This window comes from Oncorhynchus gorbuscha, unplaced genomic scaffold (genome assembly GCF_021184085.1).
Source record: "Oncorhynchus gorbuscha isolate QuinsamMale2020 ecotype Even-year unplaced genomic scaffold, OgorEven_v1.0 Un_scaffold_2568, whole genome shotgun sequence".
NCBI classification, from domain to species: domain Eukaryota; kingdom Metazoa; phylum Chordata; class Actinopteri; order Salmoniformes; family Salmonidae; genus Oncorhynchus; species Oncorhynchus gorbuscha.
Window position 1 is genome coordinate 9,307 of NW_025747044.1, and position 24,778 is coordinate 34,084.

General features: G+C 42.1%; 2 protein-coding genes, 1 long non-coding RNA gene and 1 pseudogene across 3 annotated transcripts; 2 read left to right on the plus strand and 2 right to left on the minus strand.

Moving 5' to 3' along the window:
- LOC124026078 (protein ANKUB1-like) lies at nt 1–4,051 on the plus strand. The gene is made up of 4 exons (XM_046339246.1): nt 1–33; nt 1,845–2,055; nt 2,257–2,371; nt 3,261–4,051. The coding sequence occupies exons 1-4, from the start codon at nt 1–3 to the stop codon at nt 3,898–3,900; spliced, it is 999 nt and encodes a 332-aa protein (XP_046195202.1). The 3' UTR covers nt 3,901–4,051.
- Nucleotides 3,910–24,778, plus strand: part of LOC124026076 — a 25,280-nt pseudogene continuing 4,411 nt past the window's right edge.
- On the minus strand, nt 6,510–7,855 carry LOC124026079. Its single transcript, XM_046339247.1, has 3 exons — nt 7,300–7,855; nt 7,049–7,136; nt 6,510–6,707 (listed from the first exon to the last, which is right to left on the minus strand). Exons 1-3 carry the CDS (start codon nt 7,849–7,851, stop codon nt 6,529–6,531), a joined length of 819 nt encoding a protein of 272 aa, XP_046195203.1. The 5' UTR covers nt 7,852–7,855; the 3' UTR covers nt 6,510–6,528.
- LOC124026080 lies at nt 12,921–16,830 on the minus strand. Its single transcript, XR_006837256.1, has 3 exons — nt 16,784–16,830; nt 13,198–13,273; nt 12,921–12,968 (listed from the first exon to the last, which is right to left on the minus strand). It is a non-coding gene; the product is annotated as an uncharacterized LOC124026080 (long non-coding RNA).

The window sequence follows — 24,778 nt, forward strand, 5'->3', positions numbered from 1 at the left end:
ATGTCCAGAGCCCTGGGTTCAGAGAGCAGACAGGTACAGAACTCACTCTGTTCCACAAAGTTCTGTGGAAGATTTGCTAACAGAGGAGAGTGGTTATGTATCTAAGTACAAATTTAACCATCAGAATAATGTTTATTTTGTGTTCCTTACTCCTTACTTACACATCCCATCATTGACATCGTCAAAGCCAGACCTTGTCTGTCTCTCCTTCTTGCTGGTTGACTAGAGTGGAAATCTATAGTATTGTATGGTTGACCTGGGATAGAGCTGAAATGTGGCCCGATGTAGTGTTGCCTTTGTACCAAACACCCTTACAGTCATAAACCTTTTCCCCATGTAATCGCCTCGACCTCAGTCTGGTGTTCCCTAACAGTATCTGAAGAGTCTGTATACCCAGTGGTGTATAGTACAGTAGAGCACAACAGACTACAGCAGACTACAGTAGAGCACAACAGACTACAGCAGACTACAGTAGAGTACAGCAGACAGGGTACAGCAGACAGGGTACAGCAGACAGGGTACAGCAGACAGAGTACAGCAGACTACAGTAGAGCACAGCAGACTACGACAGAGTACAGTAGAGTACAGTAGAGTACAGTAGAGCACAACAGACTACAGCAGACTACAGTAGAGCACAGCAGACAGACTACAGCAGACTACAGTAGAGTACAGTAGAGCACAGCAGACAGAGTACAGTAGAGTACAGTAGAGTACAGTAGAGTACAGCAGAGTACAGCAGTGCAGAGCAGACAGAGTACAGCAGACAGAGTACAGTAGCGTACAGCAGACAGACTACATCAGACTACAGTAGAGCACAGCAGGCCGTATAGTAGGAGAAGAGGCCCTTTGGGTTCATTGAAATACATATTTATAATATTTTTGTTAACAATTTAATCTGCACCCAGATCAGTCTTTAATTTAATTTTCACCCAGATTAGTGTTCAATTTAATCTGCACCCAGATTAGTGTTCAATGTGATAGAACAAAACTCAGTACAGCACATGAATTAGAGAATGTTGTTACAAATTTGAGCCACGAGATGGTGGTAGATTATACATTTAAATAGCATGGACCTTTGATTTGTCTCTGGATAGAAATTGCCCTTGGGCACAGATCTAGGATCAGTTTACTCTCACCAAATCCTAACCTTTACCATTAGCAGTAAAAACACAAACCAGACCTAAGATCAGTGCAAAGGAGCCACTTCATCTTACCCCTGTAATTATATGACTCCTAACTTATATATACTGAGTGTACCAAACATTAGAAACACCTTCCTAATATTGAGTTGCACCCCGCCTTTTTCCATCAGAACAGCCTCAATTCGTTGGGACATGGACTCTACAAGGTGTTTGCAAGCGTTCCCCAGGGATGCTGGCCCATGTTGACTCCAATGCTTCCAACAGTTGTGCCAAGTTGGCTGGATGTTCTTTGGGTGATGGACCATTCATGATACACACAGGAAACTGTCGAGTGTGAAAGCAGCATTGCAGTTCTTGACACAAACCGGTGCACCTGGCACCTACTACCCTGTTCAAAGGCACTTAAATATTTTGTCTTGCCCATTCACCCTCTGAATGGCACACATACACAATCTATGCCTCAATTGTCTCAAGGCTTAAAAATCCTTCTTTAACCTGTCCGCTCCCCTTCATCTACACTGAAGTGGATTTAACAAGTGACATCATTAAGGGATCATAGCTTTCACCTGGATTCACCTGGTCAGTCTTTGTCATGGAAAGAACAGGTGTTCATAATGTTTTGTTTACTCGGTGTATAAACACAACATAGGTATTTCTGTAAAACAAGTGAATTTACTGTGTGTCCATGGTCTTATACTTCAGCGGGAGCCGGTGGTGCGTGTGTTCAGTGCCGTGACGGGGGAGACCCTCTCAGTCTTGGGCACTGTGTTTCTCCTGAGTACGTCTGTGGCCAGGCTCATGACCCTGGTGTCCCAGCAGTGTGGGCTTCCCGTCAGCTCCTTCAGACTGAGCTCTCCCACCGGCCTGCAACTCTGCGACTGCAACCGGCTGCACGACTACGCCATTGACCTTGGTATGGCCTTTATACTGTAACGTTTCATATTGATTCTTAGCATTACTGTAGAGGTGCAGTGAAGTTGCAGCATTGCAAATGCAAAAAAATAAAAGCGCTCAACACCTTATGGATGTAACACAGAGACAAATGGACTGTATGGAACACATTCTTGGTTCATGGAAACCAGGAGGACAACCTGCATGTGTTTCTGTCTCCCAGGCGCTACTCTACGGTTGGACACCTGGGATGGGTGGGCGGAGTTCCTCAGAGGCTGCTTCCTGGGACACAGACTGACCGTCCAACGACACCTGTCTAGAGAGAGACCTGTGATGAGGTCAGAATACACATCTACACACTGAACTGTATGATGGACTTACTATCAACAGTGATGGTACTGAATCTTTATATAGCTTACAATGATAGTACTGACCCTGTATGTAGCTTACAATGATGGTACTGACCCTGTATATAGCTTACAATGATGGTACTGACCCTGTATGTAGCTTACAATGATGGTACTGACCCTGTATATAGCTTACAATGATGGTACTGACCCTGTATGTAGCTTACAATGATGGTACTGACCCTGTATGTAGCTTACAATGATGGTATGTAGCTGATGGTACTGTGTATGTAGCTTACAATGATGGTACTGACCCTGTATGTAGCTTACAATGATGGTACTGACCCTGTATGTAGCTTACAATGATGGTACTGACCCTATATAGCTTACAATGATGGTACTGACCCTGTATGTAGCTTACAATGATGGTATCTGACCCTGTATGTAGCTTATGATGACCCTGTATGTAGCTGATGGTACCCTGTATGTAGCTTACAATGATGGTACTGACCCTGTATGTAGCTTACAATGATGGTACTGACCCTGTATGTAGCTTACAATGATGGTACTGACCCTGTATGTAGCTTACAATGATGGTACTGACCCTTATAATGATGGTACTGACCCTGTATGTAGCTTACAATGATGGTACTGACCCTGTATGTAGCTTATAATGATGGTACTGACCCTGTATGTAGCTTATATTCTCTTGTTTTTTCCTTCATGTTTTTTCTCTTACCCTGATATTTAATACTGCATTGTGGGAAAGAGTTTGCAAGTAAGCTTTTTACTATACCGTTTTATAACCCACTGGATCTTGTGAACTTGACAAAAAAAACTTGAAACGTGTTATAAATACATTGATTCTGTATTATTCCAGGTTCCAGCTCCGGGTGGCACTCTACATCGCTGCTTCTATGGGCCACCTGGACCTGGCCGGCTGGCTGCTGGAGAGGGGGGTGCGTGTCATTGAGCCGGTGGGGGTTCACCCTTACCGTGAGTGGTGCCACCAGACGGCCCACCCCGACGTCGCCAAGTGTCCCGCTGTCGCCTCCATCGAGCGCGGCCAGCTCACCATCCTCAAACTCTTTATCGCCAGCAGCGTTCTGACCCTTGCCTGTCGGGATCCCCACGGTCGTGACCCCCTGAGGATCACCCTTCAGTACAGCCACAGGGAGTGTGTGAGTCACCTGGCCACCAAGCTGTGCTCTGTGGTGGTCCTCCCAGGTATGGCCCTGCCCATGCGGACATACCTCCAGATAAAGGGCTGGGTTAGGCTGGGGCAGAGGAGGGCAGCATCCAGGCACTGCATGGGCCTCAACAGGGCTCCGTTCAGGACCAGGGTGGGCGACACGGTCCTGGTAGACGGCTTCACCTTCCCCAAGATGTCCTCCAAGCCCAGGAGGAGTGAGGCCAAGGCGGGTATCAGGGTGATGTCCACAGCCTCTCGACGTTTGACCCCCATCAACTGCCCATCTCATGTATCCTGCCCGCTCCGTGCCCTGGCATCCCAGGATTAACCTCTTCAACTACCGAAGCTACACCCTGTGGCCACGAGCGATGAAAGAGAGAAGAAGAGGGGATGTGGAAGGAAGGAATGTGAGGAGGATGAGATTGGGGATCAGAACAGCAACCAATGGAGGAGCAGAGTTCCGCTACCGCCCATTTCCAGAGACACCAATCTCAGACCTGTGTTTGCCTCGCCAAACTCCGCCCAGATACTCACCACCTCACTGGAGGCCTTTCCTCTCCACTGCGACCCGCACACCCAGAGAAAACGCCATATACTGTTTGGCCTTGGCCAGGTTAGTCCAAGTTTAAATGACAGCTACGTTGAATATGAATATTTCTCTGGAGGTTTCTTATGAAAGGTGTGAATACTGTCAGAAGAAGCCTCCTATAATCAGTGGGGGGGAACACATGTAAAAGCTGTTTACACACTTTTTATTTTATTTGGTTCAAGCATTTACCCACCTTTTGTGGAAGATGCATTGAAAGTATAGGGAGCGTTACTTCTTTAATCCTGAACGGCAATCAGCATTTACCAGTCAATGGTTTTACCACTTCATCACTGCCTATGAATATTTACCCAATAAACTAAAGTATCAAATAATAAAACAGTTGAACTTGTCCGGTGGCCATTTGATTAATTGTTCAGCAGTCTTATGACTTGGGGTGAGAAGCTGTTATTGGTTTACCCTGACAAGTCCTGAAACAAATCATGAGCCAACTATCATGCTTAGAAGGTATATAGTGTCAGTCTTATTGGTTCACAAGTTGTTTCAGTATGGGGAGAGGATAGGATGTAAGGGCACTTCATTAATGTATTGAGGCCATTACATATACAGTATCTCACAATGCTTAGGACACAGATTTGGTCTCCTAACCTTGTTCTGGTTGATTGACTCTCTAACAGTGCCTTCACACAGAGACCATGGTTGCAGCAGCTGAATGTAGCGCGGACTCTGTCCAGGAGGAGTGCTCAGCACATTGGGTAGACACCAGGATCCTGGTCATTAGGCAGATTAAACATACTGAAACAAGGAGGAACAACCTGGAATTGTCCAAAAAGGAACTATTATTTGAGTTTTTATTTTAATTTTATACAGTGAACAAGATGAGACTTTGGAACGGATGATGCCTGAAACAATGCGGACGACTTAGAATTTCGTTCCTTCGGATGAGGCTTATAGATATAGTCAGGACTGTGTTTGATTTGTGTGCAGAACGTTTACAACGGCAGGCAGTGGATTCTCAGTCTTTCCTTGGATTTACACAGCAACATAGCAGACAGCTTAAATAGTTTATTTTTATTTAACCTTTATTTCACTAGACAAGTCAGTTCAGAACAAATTCTTATTTACAATGATTGCCAAACACGGACGACGCTGGGCCAATTATGTGGCACCCTATGGGACTCCCAATCACTTGGGAGTGGGAAGGATACCAAATCCAATATCACACACTTCTTCCTTAGTATTCTGAGAACTGTCAGATAGCTGTGAGAGCTATGAGTGGATCGTGGACCCATGCATAAATGATAACTTTGCTGTAACTCAGTGGGGCAAGTAGAACATCCGGGTTAGTGTAGGTTCATTGAATCGCTGTCATTGAGTTGCTCACTGGACAAGACAATTATTCAATGAAAATTAAATCTGTCTTTCATTTCACTTTTGTTGATATTTGATTGGCTATTTGCTGTCTTTTTAAAATACAAAAATAAATATAACTGTTTTATGAAGCACTTGTAGACATTCATTGTTTTCAAAATCATATTTTCAGCAAAACAGATACACCAGTTTACAATATGACATCAAATCAAATAAAAATAAATAACTGTTTTATGAAGCTGAAAATATGAGTCAAGTCATTAGACTGCTGAACAGCTTCTACCCCCAAGTCATTAGACTGCTGAACAGCTTCCACCCCCAAGCCATTAGACTGCTGAACAGCTTTTACCCCCAAGTCATTAGACTGCTGAACAGCTTCTACCCCCAAGTCATTAGACTGCTGAACAGCCTTCTACCCCCAAGTCATTAGACTGCTGAACAGCTTCTACCCCCAAGTCATTAGACTGCTGAACAGCCTTCTACCCCCAAGTCATTAGACTGCTGAACAGCTTCTACCCCCAAGCCATTAGACTGCTGAACAGCTTCTACCCCCAAGTCATTAGACTGCTGAACGTTAATTAAATGTCCACCTGCACTATTTGCATTGACCCCCTTTGTTATTGATGCATTTTTCTAATTGTTTTCCACTGACTCTCTTGAATTGGCTCGATACAACACTCACTACACTCTACCCACACATTCACTGTGACACTGACCGACTTTCAAACTAGCTGCTGCTACTGTGTTTATTATCTATCCTGATTGCCTAGTCACTTTTACCCTTACCTACATGTACATACTGTATTACCTCGACTACCTCACACCCATGCACATTGACTCGGTACTGGTACTCCTTGTATTTTGCCTTGTTATTGTTATTGTGTTACTATTTAGAAAATATTTTCTTACTTTTTAACTCTGCATTGTTGGGAATGGGCTCGTAATAAAGCCTCTCACAGTTGTTTTCGGCTTATGTGACCAATACGATTAGATTTTCATCTGAACAAATGAATGCTCTCGTTGTTTATAATGAGGAATTTATTTAAATAATTTGGTTTTCCTTGAAGATTTGAATGGGCTGAGAAAGCCTTTCGTGATGGATCTAGACAATCTGGTGAAAAGGGAGGGTTTGCGACTCTTCTCTTCAAGTGGGAAGGACGATGCGATATCATAAATTCCCTCTGGAGAAAAGGAGCCATGAGATGTTGTCATCGTCTCTGCAACGAAAGACCATCCAGCATGCCATCAATTTACATTTTTACTCATTTATCAGACACTCTTATCTAGAGAGACTTACAAGGAGCAATTAGGATTAAGTGCCTTGCTCAAGAGCACATTGACAGATTTTGCCTCGTGAACTCAGGGATTCTGAACCAGCAACCTATCGGTTACTGGCCCAACCTCTTAACCCACTAGGCTACCACCCAGCCCACAGTACAGTATGTCATAGGTAACAACTCAGAGGAGTACAATGTCTTTCCAAATGAATTAGTGGAATGGTAAAGGGATAATGTCTCAGTCTTGACTGAGCAGCAGCCTAAACTGCAGTAGGGCATACCTGTAAAGTACACAGTAGGGGAAATGTTCTGAGGCTGGTACTCCAGAGACTCTTGAGGACAGAGGTTCTTACTAACTTTCTTGGAAGCCTGGTTGGTGGGAAAAGGCACATTAAAACAAACTGAATTTTTTTCGATATCTTAAAGTACAGCATATCAATTGCAAAGAAGCAGTGCAAAGCCATGACACAAATAATCATATATCTCCCAAAAGGTCAACAGTAGTGTTATTCATGAAATATGTGTACTATACCTTTGTGTTAAAGGTGAGGACCTGCTCTCCAGTACTGCTGATGGTATCCCTTTCCAAATCAAACACGCCTTCTACAATGTCACTGGTGGCCACGCTGGTAGCGGACTCAAAATAACATTCAGCAGTGGCTTTGGTGATCATTTGAAGAATGACCATGCAAGTAGAAGTCTTTGGTTCGTTCTGGACTGAAACATCAAAGTTTATGTTTTCATACTCATCTGACCACTGTCTCAGGAAGCACTTCACTGTCTCTTCAGCAAATATCTGGAGAAGCTGAGAGGAGAGCTCCTTGGATATGGCACATTGTTCCTTTCCCCATTTCAGCCTTGAAAGAATGGAGTCTGAAGCACTTTTGGCTGCTTCCAATGTTAAGACCTGTGGAGTGCTGTGGCTGTCCTGAAGGGCTATCACTTTATCCACCAATTCATGACTGAAAATGTGGATGGTCCAAGTGGAAATGATTTTTCTCAATTTCCTAACAGCAGATCGGAGGTCGTCAAGATGAGAAGCACCCTGTCCATCTTCCTGTGTGTTCTCAACACTTTCCACCATAATGTCCACTACCACCCATTTACATTACATTACATTTAAGTCATTTAGCAGACGCTCTTATCCAAAGCAGCTTGCCTGACTTTGTCCACAAAGGTTACAGGAAGTAAGTCCTCTGTGTGAAAGAAGTCCTCAATGATTGTGTTTCTAACAATGGGAAAGTCAATCTGAGCAGGAAACTCAGTGGGGATGGGAGTCCCGGGTAAGGCAAAGTGCCATTTCGACTGCCTTACTTTTGAAGTAGGTGTTAGAGAGATGGAGGAGCGTGAAGAAGAGGTATTTCTTGTAGTTTGGCTGTCAGCACTCCTACAACGGATCGTGTCAATATCCTCCAGCATGGATCCCGAGAGCTCAGTGGTTTTAGATAGTAATTTGTGCGGAATGTCCACACAGGCATCGTTTCCACCAGGTGTAACACTGCTCTGGTTGACCTCAAGATGGTCAAGACTTGTTCTTTGTGATGCAGGACTGCTTTGATATGTAAAGATTTGGATTGAACCAAGTGTTGTGTCTGATCTTTGAAGATCTTTTCTGAGAAACTCCGTAATCTTACTTTGCAGACTGTAGTAGATGTTACGAGCAACAGACCGGATCCTTTTCTCAGAAACCTGTCCAGTGGTGAGCAGGGAGGTTCCAAATACCATGTCAGATGATTGGGTGGTCTGGGGGAGCTCCTGCTGGTCTTTCACCATGGTTTGTATAATATCAGTAGATGTGGTGGATGTAGATACAGACTGGAGGTACTTATCTGTTGTACCTTCCTCCACAATGTTAAATGATCTAGAGATGACCTCACTCACTCCTTTCTCAGCTTTGGTTTGGAACTCATGACTAGAGAGTTTTTGGAGGCTCTTTGTTGAAAGACTGTGGGAAGATGCAATGCCTTTGGAGGCAGCCGTGCTGCAATCTAGACTTACTGGAGAGGTTCGCTCAGGAGAACCTTGGAGACGTTCAAACATGTCTTCACATGGTGTTGGGGACCTTGACAAGGAGATGTCCTTCAGCTCAGACAGAACACCACCTACCAACATGTTGACCTCAAGGGACATATCAGATATTTTCTTTCCTACTGTGGAGAAGCAAGGTGCATTTGATGTCTGATCCTCGCATGAGGTCAAGATTGTTGAAATGACCTGTTTGGTACCATTGTTCATTAGACCCTCGTCTGTTTCAGTCCAGAGAAGTTTTGAACTCTCGCTGACACCCATGTGTAGAGTCACTTCCTGGTTCAAACTGGGCAAGTGAGGCACACTCTTACTAGCTTGCGTCAAGTTCTGGCTTGCCAAACCAAGGTACTCCTTAGTCACAAGATGTCCAGAGTCCTCTGTGGGTGTATGGCTAGACATTCTTCTCTGCACGTCTGACTTCCGCCGGTGAATGGTGAAGCCCTTTAATGTCTTTTTAATATTGTTATATAAACTAGTGGTAGCAGACCAGATCCTGCTCTTTCGCTTTTGTGCATTTTCCTGGAGGTCAGGTTCTCTCTCCTCTACTTCTGCAGGTTGCGCCAAGCTCTGCAGGTCTTCCACAAATGTGTCAATGATGCCAAAGGCAGCAGAATCCGCACAAATATCCTTTGACAAGGTTCTCTGGTTTTGAACGGAACAAGACCTGGATGCTACAGAATAAGCAGGATGTGCACTAGTTAAGCTACTGTTGGACTTTTTAACTAGGAACTCACTCACTGCTTGAGTGGTGTCTCTCTTGAATTCCTCACTTGAGAGTTTTTTCATGCAATCTAACAGACTGGTCAAAGAAGCTGTGGCCTTACTTCTGCTGGCCTCAATTTGACAGGGGAACTCATTTACTATTGGTGATGAGGCCCTGGAATGGGAGATATCCCCAAGCTGAGCCAGAACACCCTCTACAAATTGTTGTCTCTCAATAGAGAAGTCTGATCCTTTTTCTCCAACAGTGTACAGGGGGTCCTCCTTTGACATCTCAGTGTTGTACAAGACCAGAAGCTCTGAGATGACTTCTTTGGTGCAAGTTGTCAGAAGGAGCTTGCTTTCTTCTGACTCAGTTTGTGCCCAAAGAGGTTTTGAGCTCTCACTTAGGCCTCTTTGTAAAGTAACTTCACCAGTGGACTCTGGCAACTGAGGCTCACTCTTACTGGGCCTATATTTCATGTCTAAGCAAGGAAGTGGAACTGTCTCCTTAAACTCAGCATTTGTGATGTTGTCATCAGATGTGACAATGCTCTTTAAGGCACATCGCTGAAGCTTGCCGAAATAATCTTTCAAGTTGTTTTGGATGCTGTGGTAAATGTGAACAGCAGCAGACCAGGCACTCTTCTGTTGGGGACTCTCTTCAGATTCAGCCAAGGACTTCATATCTGACACGAAAGTCTTAACAACTACTGACGCTGCTGAGCCCACTGGGTGAATTGACTCTGTCTTTACAATGCCAGACAATGTTTGACCTGACACAGCACCTGTTAACTCAGACTGAACGACTGAACTGGGAAAGCTCAAACTACTGACTTTTTTGTCAAGAACTCCACTCACTGCTTGTATTGCTGATGTTTGAAACTCCCGGCTGGAGAGTTTTTGGATGCTCTTAGATGTGAGCGTGCAGGAGGAACCAGATTCACTAATATTGTAGCTGCTCTCGTATTTCCTTATCAGGGCATCAAGATCCTCAATGAAGCCAACATGCGATGCCAAAAATGTGATCTTGTCCTTCAGATCTTCCAGCAAATTCTGTTCGTTCTCGTCAACAAAAGCCAACATTGTGTCAGAGATGGTGGTCATGACTTGCCCTGTTAGACTCTTGCTCTCTTGGTCAACTTTTTCAAGTTTAGCAGCCAGCTCTCTCACCATGCTCTCAGTCACCTTGGTCTGTGAGTCTCCCCTTACCGGTGTCACTAGAGAGGTTTGGCTAGCGGAGGCACTCTTAACGACCACTGATAAGGCCGACTTGACATCTTTAGCCAACTCTGCCATTACAGCAGGGGTTAGCATCATAGAGCCTGCACTTCCAGATGGGAAATTGGACATGCATGCAAGTTTGGAGAGAGAACCTTGCAGGCTGTCCTGCACACAGGTTAAGGGTGTCCTCTGAGACACCTAAGAGGACTTGTAGTGTCTCAGAGTTGGTTGTTTTCTTCTGCACATCAGACAGAGAGGTTAGAGTCCTTGGGGGAAAAAACAACAGAAATCATCAAAGTCAAACAAATAATATGTTAGGCTGTGATGCACATTCAGTGTGTCAAATACATCTGCACCATTGTCATAAGTCATTTGTATTGAAACTGGCCTGTAGATATATATCTATCCTGGCAATATCTATCCTCCACAAAAATCCAAATTGCTATAAACTTCAAATACTGTAACTTCAAGGACAATCATAAATACAAGGCAGTTTGAAGAAATGTTAAAGGGAAATTTCTAAATGTTTCAACTTCATATTCATCATCTCCAGCACCACCCCAACATCAGCATATGTGAAAAATGGGCATTTCTATGTTTTGTAGAAAGAGGAAGATAAGTGTTTTCTATGACATCATCAACCAATTAGTAGGCAATTCCTACTCATAATTTGTTAAAATCACAGGATGCACACTGATGATGTCATTAGAATCTAGAGCTGAGCATTTAACCAACATTTTTGTTATTTTTCGTTTTTTAAACAACTAATTAACCGACGTCGGCTCAATTATTTGAATTCCATATAGTTAATTTTTTTCTTCTTCTGTAAGCTCGATGCTCAGTTTCTGTAGAGATAAATCAGATCAAGCACGAACTATGCAATGTAGTAGGGAGTTGTAGTTTCCAACAGGCCAATATTCTACATAGTTTAGCACAGAAAATATGGCAATTAATTCCCATAATCCATTGCACGCCCACTTGCTTGTCCACTCTGTGTGGAGCAGATACGGAAACCTCATTGACTGAGACGGAGAGACGAGAGAATGCATGAGAGAGATAAAAAGCAGTTGCGTTGCGAGGATTCTCTACCTGGAAATACATGATCTAAGTGATTGACAGTTGGTGTTCAGCGGTCATAAAAGTAGGTCTTATTTACTTAGAAGAACTACTAAAATAGTGATTTTGTCAGACAGGATAAGCAGCAGCTCTATAGAGATGAGTTGATGACTTGGAATGAAGTAATAAAGTCATCAAATAAATATTTTATATGAGAAAGTAAATGATGGTTGATAAGTCATAAACAGTAATGGACAGTCACTACCATCATGGGACTTACCTCATGGCCCCATTGGGCAGGTAGCTTCCACTGCCCAGACAGCCCTTAGTCAGGTAAATCTCCTTGAACTTAAGTTGTGATTCCTGCTCTTCTTCCTCTTCCTGCTCCACACAGTTGGAGGAAGGGTAGGGAGTCGGGATGCGAAAGCTATTGTAAGACTTTCGACTGCCTGGCCTCTTAGGTACACCAGCCTCAGTAAATCTCACGCGGGACTTGGTGTTAGTCTTATCGTCTAACAGACTGGTGAGTGACGCTGAGAGAGATCTCTGTGACAATGGAGAGGAGGCAGCATCTTGGATGCCCAGTAGTTCGTAAAGACCTGGGATGATGATCTGCATCAGCTTGTCCGATAAAAACTGGACAATCCTCAGACACAAGCCGGCAAGCTGTTGTTTTGTCAGCTGTATTCCAGAAACAGAATAAGTGTTTTAAAATGTTGCATAGTGTGTCTTTCAAAAGCTTATGAACAAGGTTAAACATTAGGCAGAGTTTTCATGGTAATCTAATTAAATTGTCAGTAACATGATCTTACCGGGTCAAACATGCCCTCACGAATCCCCTCCATTGCCTGAAAACAATATTGTTATAAATGTTGTCATATCAGGATGCGTGGCAGAATTGTTTTTATTTAATTATTTGCCTGATCGTGAAGTTATACTTGCTTTGTGTCAGTTGTTTTGGCAAAATTGCAATGTGACAACTTTTCTAGCACTGAACATTTTTTCCCGATTGATCAGTTTCTAATTTGATCCTATTTCCTTGAAGGTGTGATAGTACCAAAGAAAACAGAACATACTTCTCAGTTAGGTTTTGAAGGAAGTCCATAAGTGTCAGATGTTCTACATTGTTGAGCTTCCCTCTTCTGTGGTTTCCATCACTGAGGTTGCTCTGCTCCTGGTAGAATTGCTCTGCTCCTGGTAGAAATGTAATTATATTGCAAATAATCAAACTTAATATACAACAAATATCATACTGAAATAATTATTAACTGTTAAAGAGTGGAGGAGCATTGGCAACGTTGGGCCAATTAAACAACTGCAACACAACAGAGATGGTTGTGGTACGTCAACATTGCCAATGATAGCATCACTATAACATTTTATTGGATTAATGTTGTAATATGAAATGACAAGGTCAACTTACCATCTCATTGACAGCTTCAGAGGTCAGGTGGTCATCCACCACACAGACAGGCAGGTCTAGAGACTGGGACAAGGCTCTATGGTCATAACCAGGAGAGAATGGAAACATCAGAGCAGTCCCAATGGCAGAATCTAACCACTGTCTTCATGTCAAAGACTCACTCATTTGCTTTGTCAAACCTACCCCTTAGAATGACTTCGATATTAACACTGAATATATTTTGTTATTAAGAGATCTCTCAATAATAATTCTCACAGTAGCATATTGGTAGTAGTCAGTGACATATTAAAGCTAAGCAGGGCTGGGTGTCGTTAAAACCCTGGATGGGGTTCGATCCCGGGCTGAGGTGCTGCCTATTGTTTTTTTCTGAAAGTGTATATAATTTTGAAAATCTGACATGGTTTCAAAGGTACAAATTCAACCTATTTTATAACAAGGTTTGGCTATGCTGAATTTAGTTTACAATGATGACATCATCCTGTGGTTGAAATTTCACCCTCATAACAACAATTAGGCCTATACCCCATTATATCCACTACGCCCCCCCCCCCACACACACACACACTTTATATTTTACCAATATATTTGCAGCCCACCAGCCCTAAAGCATGAACATGTTTTGTTGCTAGAAAATGTGGATTAAGAGAAGAAAATTATCCTTTTCTCTAGTTTCATCTAAATGGAAGGGCAACATGACATTGACAAACCTTGTCATATCTGTTTTCACCGGGATTTAAAAACCCAGGCTTTCCTAAAATGTTTACCTCAGCCAGTCTAGAACCCAGGTGTGTCTGCAAAACACATGCACTTCTCCATAAGGTTCATGGCTTGCCTATTGTTTTATCGCAGTACAAGAGGGGCAACTGGATTCAGGATTAAACACAAGCAGTCTTGAAGGTATATCTTATTACAGTCTATCGGCAAATAGCCCCCCCATTTTTACCTACCTCATCCCCATACTGTTTTTATTTATTTACTTTTCTGCTCTTTTGCACACCAATATCTCTACCTGTACATGACCATCTGATCATTTATCACTCCAGTGTTAATCTGCAAAATTGTAATTATTCGCCTACCTCACGCCTTTTGCACACAATGTATATAGACTCCCCTTTTTTTCCCCTACTGTGTTATTGACTTGTTAATTGTTTACTCCATGTGTAACTCTGTGTCGTTGTATCTGTCGAACTGCTTTGCTTTATCTTGGCCAGGTCGCAGCTTGCAAATGAGAACTTGTTCTCAACTAGCCTACCTGGTTAAAAATGAGAACTTGTTCTCAACTAGCCTACCTGGTTAAATAAAGGTGTTCTCAACTAGCCTACCTGGTTAAATAAAGGTGTTCTCAACTAGCCTACATGGTTAAATAAAGGTGTTCTCAACTAGCCTACATGGTTAAATAAAGGTGTTCTCAACTAACATGGTTAAATAAAAGCTCAACTACCTGGTTAAATAAAGGTGTTCTCAACTAGCCTACATGGTTAAATAAAGGTGTTCTCAACTAGCCTACATGGTTAAATAAAGGTGTTCTCAACTAACATGGTTAAATAAAGGTGTTCTCAACTAGCCTACATGGTTAAATAAAGGTGTTCTCAACTAGCAACTAGCCTACATGGTTAAATAAAGGTGTTCTCAACTCAATGGTTAAATAAAGGTGTTCTCAACTAGCCTACATGGTTAAATAAAGGTGTTCTCAACTAGCCTACATGGTTAAATAAAGGTGTTCTCAACTAGCCTACATGGTTAAATAAAGGTGTTCTCAACTAGCCTAATGGTTAAATAAAGGTGTTCTCAACTAGCCTACATGGTTAAATAAAGGTGTTCTCAACTAGCCTACAAATAAAGGTTTCTCAAAGCCTAAAATAAAGGTGTTCTCAACTAGCCTACATGGTTAAATAAAGGTGTTCTCAACTAGCCTACATGGTTAAATAAAGGTGTTCTCATGGTTAAATAAAGGCCTGTTCTCAACTAGCCTACCTGGTTATGGTTAAATAAAGGTGTTCTCAACTAGCCTACATGGTTAAATAAAGGTGTTCTCAACTAGCCTACAATAAAGGTGTTCTCAACTAGCCTACATGGTTAAATAAAGGTGTTCTCAACTAGCCTACATGGTTAAATAAAGGTGTTCTCAACTAGCCTACATGGTTAAATAAAGGTGTTCTCAACTAGCCTACAAATGGTTAAATAAAATAAAGGTGTTCTCAACTAGCCTAATGGTTAAATAAAGGTGTTCTCAACTAGCCTATGGTTAAATAAAGGTGTTCTCAACTAGCCTACATGGTTAAATAAAGGTGTTCTCAACTAGCCTACATGGTTAAATAAAGGTGTTCTCAAAGGTTAAATAAAGTTCTCAACTAGCCTACAAATGGTTAAATAAAGGTGTTCTCAACTAGCCTACATGGTTAAATAAAGGTGTTCTCAACTAGCCTACATGGTTAAATAAAGGTGTTCTCAACTAGCCTACATGGTTAAATAAAGGTGTTCTCAACTAGCCTACATGGTTAAATAAAGGTGTTCTCAACTAGCCTACATGGTTAAATAAAGGTGTTCTCAACTAGCCTACATGGTTAAATAAAGGTGTTCTCAACTAGCCTACCTGGTTAAATAAAGGTGGAAAAATAAATAATAATAAATCAAATAAAAAGTTTAGGCCTACCTTATTATTTTCTTCCTTCTGGCAATATCATTTTAAGGAATTAAATATTTTGTTGCTATTATTATTATTAACTGTAGGAAAATACAGCTGTAAAGTACAAGAATCAGATACTTTCTGAAGGGAAGCCAAGCTCATAAGCAATTTAGAACCTTCAGACAATTATGACAAAATTGGAACGCAAAGAATGTGTCACAAACGCCTTGTGGTCACATGTTATTTTAGGGCGTGGCTCCGCATTCGTGACCGGTTCTCTTATTTCTGTTTCCCGGTATCCGTTAGTGCTGGAATTTGCGATTAATACTTTTCTCATGCCGAAACCGGATTAGATACATACCGGTAGTTAAATGTCAAAAATTATTATATTCGCAATGTCATTAAACAACAACATAAATAGCTACTAATGTTTCAAAACATGATTTTGTCATCAGTTTAGTACCATTTGTTTGATTTTGTGGACGAACGACTAAACTTTATCTATGTTAGCTAGTTGCTAGCATAGTCAGCATAGGCTGCTACATGATAAATAGTTCGCATTAGCGAATTAGCTACCTAGCTAGCCAGCCTAACAAGCTGTCAAATCCAGTGGAAACCGATGCAACCCTGCTGCCAAATAAGGGCCAGCTCGATGACCCGTGGTAACAGTGAGGTCCCCATGAGTTGCAAGGCTTTAATAAGTGCTATCGTGCAGAAAAAGCGAATAAAATACTGGTTGATGAGCTGGCTAAGTTAGCTAGAAAGACGGATATGACCGTTAACAGCGTGCATGCACAAATGCATGACGACACATTGAATATAAGTGAAGCAGGAATACAGAACGAGATCGCCCCACCAAGCCAGATAGTAGAGGGGTGCAACAACGCCGGTACAAGGAGGCATAGCTCATACAATTATATTTTGTCCAGTCAATGACTATCCTTGTTGAATAATAAATACCTGCGTCAAATATATGGCATCGCATGCTAGTACAAAGATAGCTTGCATGGATTTTTTACAAATCCGGTGACCACTAGATGTCCTCGTATATCCACATTTAGATCAAATATACTTGATTTTTCATCAGTACTGTGAATGACAAGCCCACTGAATCTAGTTTAATAATCTTTATACTCAGCAGGTAGAGGCCTAGGTACTTCAAATCAGTGCTTAATTTGAGCCGGATCATGCCAGAACAGGATCCGGCACCTTTCCGTTCTGGACTGCTTTGTTCCGGAACCTATTTGGCCGAATCCGGTACCTCTCGTGCCATGAAAAATAATTTTCACTTTTTGCTATGTAACAATTATAATAAAAGCGATCAAAGTTCATTCGAGTTGCCTCTTCGTCAATTATCCTGCCCCCTCATCTCTCCAGAGTTGCACTTCATCATTTGTTTCCTTATAGAATCATAGCTGCATGAAGGGTTCTGGAGGAATTTTCTAAAGTTACGGAATTACTGCTGTCTGTTCAGAAATACATTTAATCATTCAGAATACGTCATGAGAAGCCCTATAATTTAGCTACAGAGGACCAATAGCTTATTTTTTTTAAATAGCCGAGCTGCCGATTGTAGCCCAATAACAAAGAATAGCCTACAGTCGGGAACGCGAGGCAAATCTGTCAGTGAAAATACAGCAGGCAGACAAAACAGGCCTTTTGCAATATTTCAAATACAATCGAGGGAAAACACAGGTTGGAAAGCAATGACTCTTGCTGAAAAGATAAGACTATGCTGTAGACTACCAAAATATTTGATCAACTCCCAAACATTGTTTTACAAAACAGAGAGAGAGAGATAGGCTTTTGACACGAGCGCATCGACAATCTCCAGCGAGTGAGCTGCGCATCATTGGGTGAGTCAGTGAAACTGGAAAGCATTTTTAGGACTAATTTCCTTCTCATATTGTAGCCTACTATATGTTTCTCCACAAACCTAGGCCTATAGGCTATTGATGGATTCAAGACAAGGTCGTTTTTATTGATCTCAGATACTAAGTTTGTCAGTGTCAAAGTAGCCTGCCATTTCGATCATTTGTGCGGATTAAAAAAAGATAATGCCAAAGTCTCCAGCCATGTAAAAGGATGTAAAATTGCACGAAATGCGGTTTTTAAAAGGCCAACACTTTCCCGGACCCTAGGCTACTAAAAATGTTCCCCATGTGTGCACCTTCTATAAGTAGCTCTACCCAAATGTGATGATATGCGTTCCATGCTCTATTACAGTGGTGGGCCGTCAGGGCCAGCAAGGCCTTCTCTGCTGGCCGAAACATCATCAGAATATAATTATTTAAAAATATATATATTTTCCCACAAATATGTATTAAATTATTCCCCAGAGTAAGAGTTACACTCTGAGTGGCTGCTGCCAACACACTGACTCAACTCCAGCCACTTTAATAATGGGAATTGATGGGAAATGATGTAAAATATATCACTAGCCACTTTAAACAATGCTACCTAATATAATGTTTACATACCCTACATTATTCATCTCATATGTATATGTATATACTGTACTCTATATCATCTACTGCATCTTTATGTAATACATGTATCACTAGCCACTTTAACTATGCCACTTTGTTTACATACTCATCTCATATGTATATACTGTACTCGATACCATCTACTGTATCTTGCCTATGCCGCTCTGTACCATCACTCATTCATATATCTTTATGTACATATTCTTTATCCCCTTACACTTGTGTGTATAAGACAGTAGTTATGGAATTGTTAGTTCGATTACTTGTTGGTTATTACTGCATTGTCGGAACTAGAAGCACAAGCATTTCACTACACTCGCATTAACATCTGCTAACCATGTGTATGTGACAAATAAAATTTGATTTGATTTGATTGGACTCTTCATTTCATAGCGTTCCTCTTGGTTGCACTGCTTCCAGCCCCAGGTTGAGATTTAGAGGGCTGGTCTTTATGATCTTTATCCAATTATATTCAGCCATCATGTGTTGCCAGGGGTCTAAAATCTGCCCTCAGGCCTTCAGAATCAACAGTGTGGGCGCTTGTAGCTTAAAGTGAATGGAAATTAAAATTTAGTGTCAACCAATCAGCTTTAGAGATGGCTATTGTACGCCTGCTGGCTGACTGGCTCCAGTGTTACACAGGAGCCAGCTAGCAGGCGTAGTGCGTGCACGTCTTTTGATTGGATTACCAATATTGAGGCAGGTCCTATATGGGCAGGTCTCAGAACTAGAAAACTGAAATTGATCAACAAATTAATTTGCGTACTACTAAGCTGTTTTTTCAACCCACAATGGTGGAAGGAGAAGATATCGATTTGGTCGAGGATATAATTATAACGGCATTCTCAAGACAAACTTTTCAAGAAAAGTTAGACATTGTCAGGAGAGGTAGACGCCGACGATACAAAGCCTGTCACAGGCGGGAAAGAGGTTCATTCGCCACTTTCAACTTTGGGTGCTGTCAATGACTCACAGGCTCCGAGAAGCACTGCAAACTGTACTGCTGGGAATGCCTATTATTTGCAAGTGATCGATTTGGTGTTTGGAGCCAGACTGGCTTTGCAAACCTGAGTTGTCTAACCAAGGCAGCAACGAGACACCAAAGTACAGCTGGGCACTTACAAGCAATGGTGCTTTTGAAAACTTTTGGGGACACCCGAATGGATCTACAGCTCAACGAAGAAGCGCGCTGGGCAACGAAGCTGCACAATGAAAAGGTATTGTTCTCTTCCCTGCAATTCTCTGAATAAAATGTCAATTTCAAGGTGACGCAATGCCTGGTTATACTGCGTTTCTGTCTAAATGTATAGTGTCTAGAGCCATGGCATCATAATGATGGTAATAAGAGGTGGATTAATTCAGGTGGGACGGTGTAGGACTTCACTGAAGGCCTAGGCCCCAGAACCACGGCACGCTACTGCTCTATTATAATAGGTGATCTTTTTTCTCATGAGTTCTGGTACCACAGAACCCCCCCCCCTATCGGCAGACTCAGTAGCCTCGGTTTTTCTAATGACTGCCTTGCCTGGTTCACCAACTACTTTGCAGACAAGAGTTCAGTGTGTCAAATCGGAGGGCATGTTGTCCGGTCCTCTGACAGTCTCTATGGGGGTGCCTCAGGGTTCAATTCTTGGGCCGACTCTTTTCTCTGTATATATCAATGATGTTGCTCTTGCTGCGGGCGATTCCCTGATCCACCTCTAAACGCAGACGACACCATTCTGTATACTAGTCCAAATGCATGCCCTTGTATGGGCACTGTGCCATCTTACCTCCAAACGACCTTCAATGCCATACAACACTCCTTCTGTGGCCTCCAACTGCTCTTAAATGCTAGTAAAACCAAATGCATGCTTTCAACCGTTCGCTGCCTGCACCCGCACACCCGACTAGCATCACCACCCTGGATGGTTCCGACCTAGAATATGTGGACATCTAGAAGTACCTGGGTGTCTGGCTAGACTGTAAACTATCCTTCCAGACTCATATCAAACATCTCCAGTCTAAAATCAAATCTAGAGTCGGCTTTCTATTCCAGACAACAAAGCCTCCTTCACTCACGCCGCCAAACTTACCCTAGTAAAACTGACTATCCTACCAATCCTTGACTTCGGCGATGTCATCTACAAAATAGCTTCCAATACTCTACTCAGCAAACTGGATGCAGTTTATCACAGTGCCATCCGTTTGTTACTAAAGCACCTTATACCACCCACCACTGCGACCTGTATGCTCTAGTCGGCTGGCCCTCGCTACATATTAGTCGCCAGACCCACTGGCTCCAGGTCATCGACAAGTCCATGCTAGGTAAAGCTCTGCCTACATAGTCCATCGGTAAATAGCCCACCCAATTTACCTACCTCATCCCCAAACTGTTTTTATTCATTTACTTTTCTGCTCTTTTCCACACCAGTATCTCTACCTGCACATGAACATCTGATCATTTATCACTCCAGTGTTAATCTGCAAAATTGTAATTATTCGCCTACCTCCTCATGTCTTTTGCACACAATGTACAGTATATAGACTTTTTTTCTACTGTGTTATTATTGACTTGTTAATCGTTTACTCCATGTGTAACTCTGTTGGTGTCTGTTCACACTGCTATGCTTCATCTTGGCCAGGTCGCAGTTGTAAATGAGAACTTGTTCTCAACTAGCCAACCTGGTTAAATAAAGGTGTTCTCAACTAGCCTACCTGGTTAAATAAAGGTGAAAAAAAAATAACAATAAATAAAATAAAAAGTTTAGGCCTACCTTATTATTTTCTTCCATCTGGCAATATCATTTTAAGGAATGAAATCTGTTTTGTTGCTAGTATTATTAGTAACTGCAGGAAAATACAGCTGTAGAGTAAAAGATTCAGCTACTTTCTGAAGGGAAGCCAAGCTCATAAGCAATTTAGAACCTTCAGACAATTAAGACAAAATTGGAACGCAAAGAATGTGTCACAAACGCCTTGTGGTCACATGTTATTTTAGGGCGTGGCTCCGCATTCGTTACCGGTTCTCTTATTTCTATTTCCCGGTATCCGTTAGTGCTGGAATTTGCGATGAATACTTTTCTCATGCCGAAACCGGATTAAATACATACCGGTAGTTAAATGTCAAAAACAACAACATAAATAGCTACTAATGTTTCGAAACATGATTTTGTCATCAGTTTAGTACCATTTGTTTGATTTTGTGGACCAACGACTAAACTTTATCTATGTTAGCTAGTTAGCATAGGCTGCTACATGATAAATAGTTCGCATTAGCGAATTAGCTACCTAGCTAGCCAGCCTAACAAGCTGTCAAATCCAGTGGAAACCGATGCAACCCTGCTGCCAAATAAGGGCCAGCTCGATGACCCGTGGTAACAGTGAGGTCCCCATGAGTTTCAAGGCTTTAATAAGTGCTATCGTGCAGAAAAAGCGAATAAAATACTGGTTGATGAGCTGGCTAAGTTAGCTAGAAAGACGGATATGACCGTTAACAGCGTGCATGCACAAATGCATGACGACACATTGAATATAAGTGAAGCAGGAATACAGAACGAGATCGCCCCACCAAGCCAGATAGTAGAGGGGTGCAACAACGCCGGTACAAGGAGGCATAGCTCATACAATTATATTTTGTCCGGGTCAATGACTATCCTTCGTCAAATATATGTACATATATACCTGCGTCAAATATATGGCATCGCATGCTGGTGCAAAGATAGCTTGCATGATTTTTTAAAAATCCGGTGACCACTAGATGTCCTCGTATATCCACATTTAGATCAAATATACTTGATTTTTCATCAGTACTGTGAATGACAAGCCTACTGAATCAAGTTTAATAATCTTTATACTCAGCAGGTAGAGGCCTCGGTACTTCAAATCAGTGCTTAATTTGAGCCGGATCATGCCAGAACAGGATCCGGCACCTTTCCGTTCTGGACTGCTTTGTTCCGGAACCTATTTGGCCGAATCCGGTACCTCTCGTGCCATGAAAAATAATTTTCACTTTTTGCTATGTAACAATTATAATAAAAGCGATCAAAGTTCATTCGAGTTGCCTCTTCGTCAATTATCCTGCCCCCTCATCTCTCCAGAGTTGCACTTCATCATTTGTTTCCTTATAGAATCATAGCTGCATGAAGGGTTCTGGAGGAATTTTCTAAAGTTACGGAATTACTGCTGTCTGTTCAGAAATAAATTAAATCATTCAGAATAGCCTAATACGTCATGAGAAGCCCTATAATTTAGCTACAGAGGACCAATAGCTTATTTTTTTAAATAGCCGAGCTGCCGATTGTAGCCCAATAACAAAGAATAGCCTATAGTCGGGAACGCGAGGCAAATCTGTCAGTGAAAATACAGCAGGCAGACAAAACAGGCCTTTTGCAATATTTCGAGGGAAAACACAGGTTGAAAAGCAATGAATAAGACTATGCTGTAGACTACCACAATATTTGATCAACTCCCAAACATTGTTTTACAAAACAGAGAGAGGGAGAGATAGGCTTTTGACACGAGCGCATCGACAATCTCCAGCGAGTGAGCTGCGCATCATTGGGTGAGTCAGTGAAACTGGAAAGCATTTTTAGGACTAATTTCCTCCTCATATTGTAGCCTACTATATGTTTCTCCACAAACCTACGCCTATAGGCTATTGATGGATTCAAGACAAGGTCGTTTTTATTGATCTCAGATACTAAGTTTGTCAGTGTCAAAGTAGCCTGCCATTTCGATCATTTGTGCGGATTAAAAAAAGATAATGCCAAAGTCTCCAGCCATGTAAAATTATGTAGAATTGCACGAAATGCGGTTTTAAAAAGGCCAACACTTTCCCGGACCCTAGGCTACTAAAAATGTTCCCCATGTGTGCACCTTCCATAAGTGGCTCTGCCCAAATGTGATGATATGCGTTCAATGCTCTATTATAATAGGTGATATTTTTCTCATGAGTTCTGGTACCACAGAACCCACCCTCTAGCACCCACTCTTTGTTCTGGCACCTCCCAATTTACAAATTAAGCTCTGCTTCAAATTTTAAATACTTTTTTTGCCCCACTGTACAGTGTGGTGGTATATAGTATGGTGATATATAGTATGTTGAGGTCACCCTGCTTGAGACTTAAAGTAATGTTGCCCTTGCTCAACCAAGACCATGGTTATGGTAGAGTGATTGGTTAGTAAGGACACTGCTTTATACCTAGACCATGGTTATGGTAGAGTGATTGGTTAGTAAGAACACTGCTTTATACCTAGACCATGGTTATGGTAGAGTGATTGGTTAGTAAGAACACTGCTTTATACCAAGACCATGGTTATGGTAGAGTGATTGGTTAGTAAGGACACTGCTTTATACCTAGACCATGGTTATGGTAGAGTGATTGGTTAGTAAGGACACTGCTTTATACCTAGACCATGGTTATGGTAGAGTGATTGGTTAGTAAGAACACTGCTTCGTGAGTGTGAAGTGTTGTTGTACAGAGGTCCCTGGGTTCATGTCCAGAGCCAGACAGGGACAGAACTCACTCTGTTCCACAAAGTTCTGTGGAAGTTTTGCTAACAGAGGAGAGTGGTTATGTATCTAAGTACAAATTTAACCATCAGAATAATGTTTATTTTGTGTTCCTTACTCCTTACTTACACATCCCATCATTGACATCGTCAAAGCCAGACCTTGTCTGTCTCTCCTTCTTGCTGGTTGACTAGAGTGGAAATCTATAGTATTGTATGGTTGACCTGGGATAGAGCTGAAATGTGGCCCGATGTAGTGTTGCCTTTGTACCAAACACCCTTACAGTCATAAACCTTTTCCCCATGTAATCGCCTCGACCTCAGTCTGGTGTTCCCTAACAGTATCTGAAGAGTCTGTATACCCAGTGGTGTATAGTACAGTAGAGCACAACAGACTACAGCAGACTACAGTAGAGCACAGCAGACAGAGTACAGCAGACAGAGTACAGTAGAGTACAGTAGAGTACAGTAGAGCACAACAGACTACAGCAGACTACAGCAGAGCACAACAGACTACAGCAGACAGAGTACAGCAGACAGAGTACAGCAGACAGAGTACAGCAGACAGAGTACAGCAGACAGGGTACAGCAGACAGAGTACAGCAGACTACAGTAGAGTACAGCAGACTACGACAGAGTACAGTAGAGTACAGTAGAGTACAGTAGAGCACAACAGACTACAGCAGACTACAGTAGAGCACAGCAGACAGACTACAGCAGACTACAGTAGAGTACAGTAGAGCACAGCAGACAGAGTACAGTAGAGTACAGTAGAGTACAGTAGAGTACAGCAGTACAGTAGAGCAGAGCAGACAGAGTACAGCAGACAGAGTACAGTAGCATACAGCAGACAGACTACAGTAGAGCACAGCAGGCCGTATAGTAGGAGAAGAGGCCCTTTGGGTTCATTGAAATACATATTCATAATATTTTTGTTAACAATTTAATCTGCACCCAGATCAGTCTTTAATTT

Bases quoted from the DNA above. Each gene is read 5' to 3' on its own strand.
- LOC124026078 (XM_046339246.1), top strand. From the start codon at position 1: ATGTCCAGAGCCCTGGGTTCAGAGAGCAGACAG. The intron at 2,056-2,256 runs GTATGGCCTTTA...TCTGTCTCCCAG, and splicing joins CGACTACGCCATTGACCTTG to GCGCTACTCTACGGTTGGAC. The intron at 2,372-3,260 runs GTCAGAATACAC...GTATTATTCCAG, and splicing joins AGAGAGAGACCTGTGATGAG to GTTCCAGCTCCGGGTGGCAC.
- LOC124026079 (XM_046339247.1), bottom strand. From the start codon at position 7,851: ATGGTGGAAAGTGTTGAGAACACACAGGAAGATGGACAGGGTGCTTCT. The intron at 7,137-7,299 runs GTATAGTACACA...CCCACCAACCAG, and splicing joins TCCTCACCTTTAACACAAAG to GCTTCCAAGAAAGTTAGTAA. The intron at 6,708-7,048 runs GTATGCCCTACT...CTTTCGTTGCAG, and splicing joins CCCTACTGTGTACTTTACAG to AGACGATGACAACATCTCAT.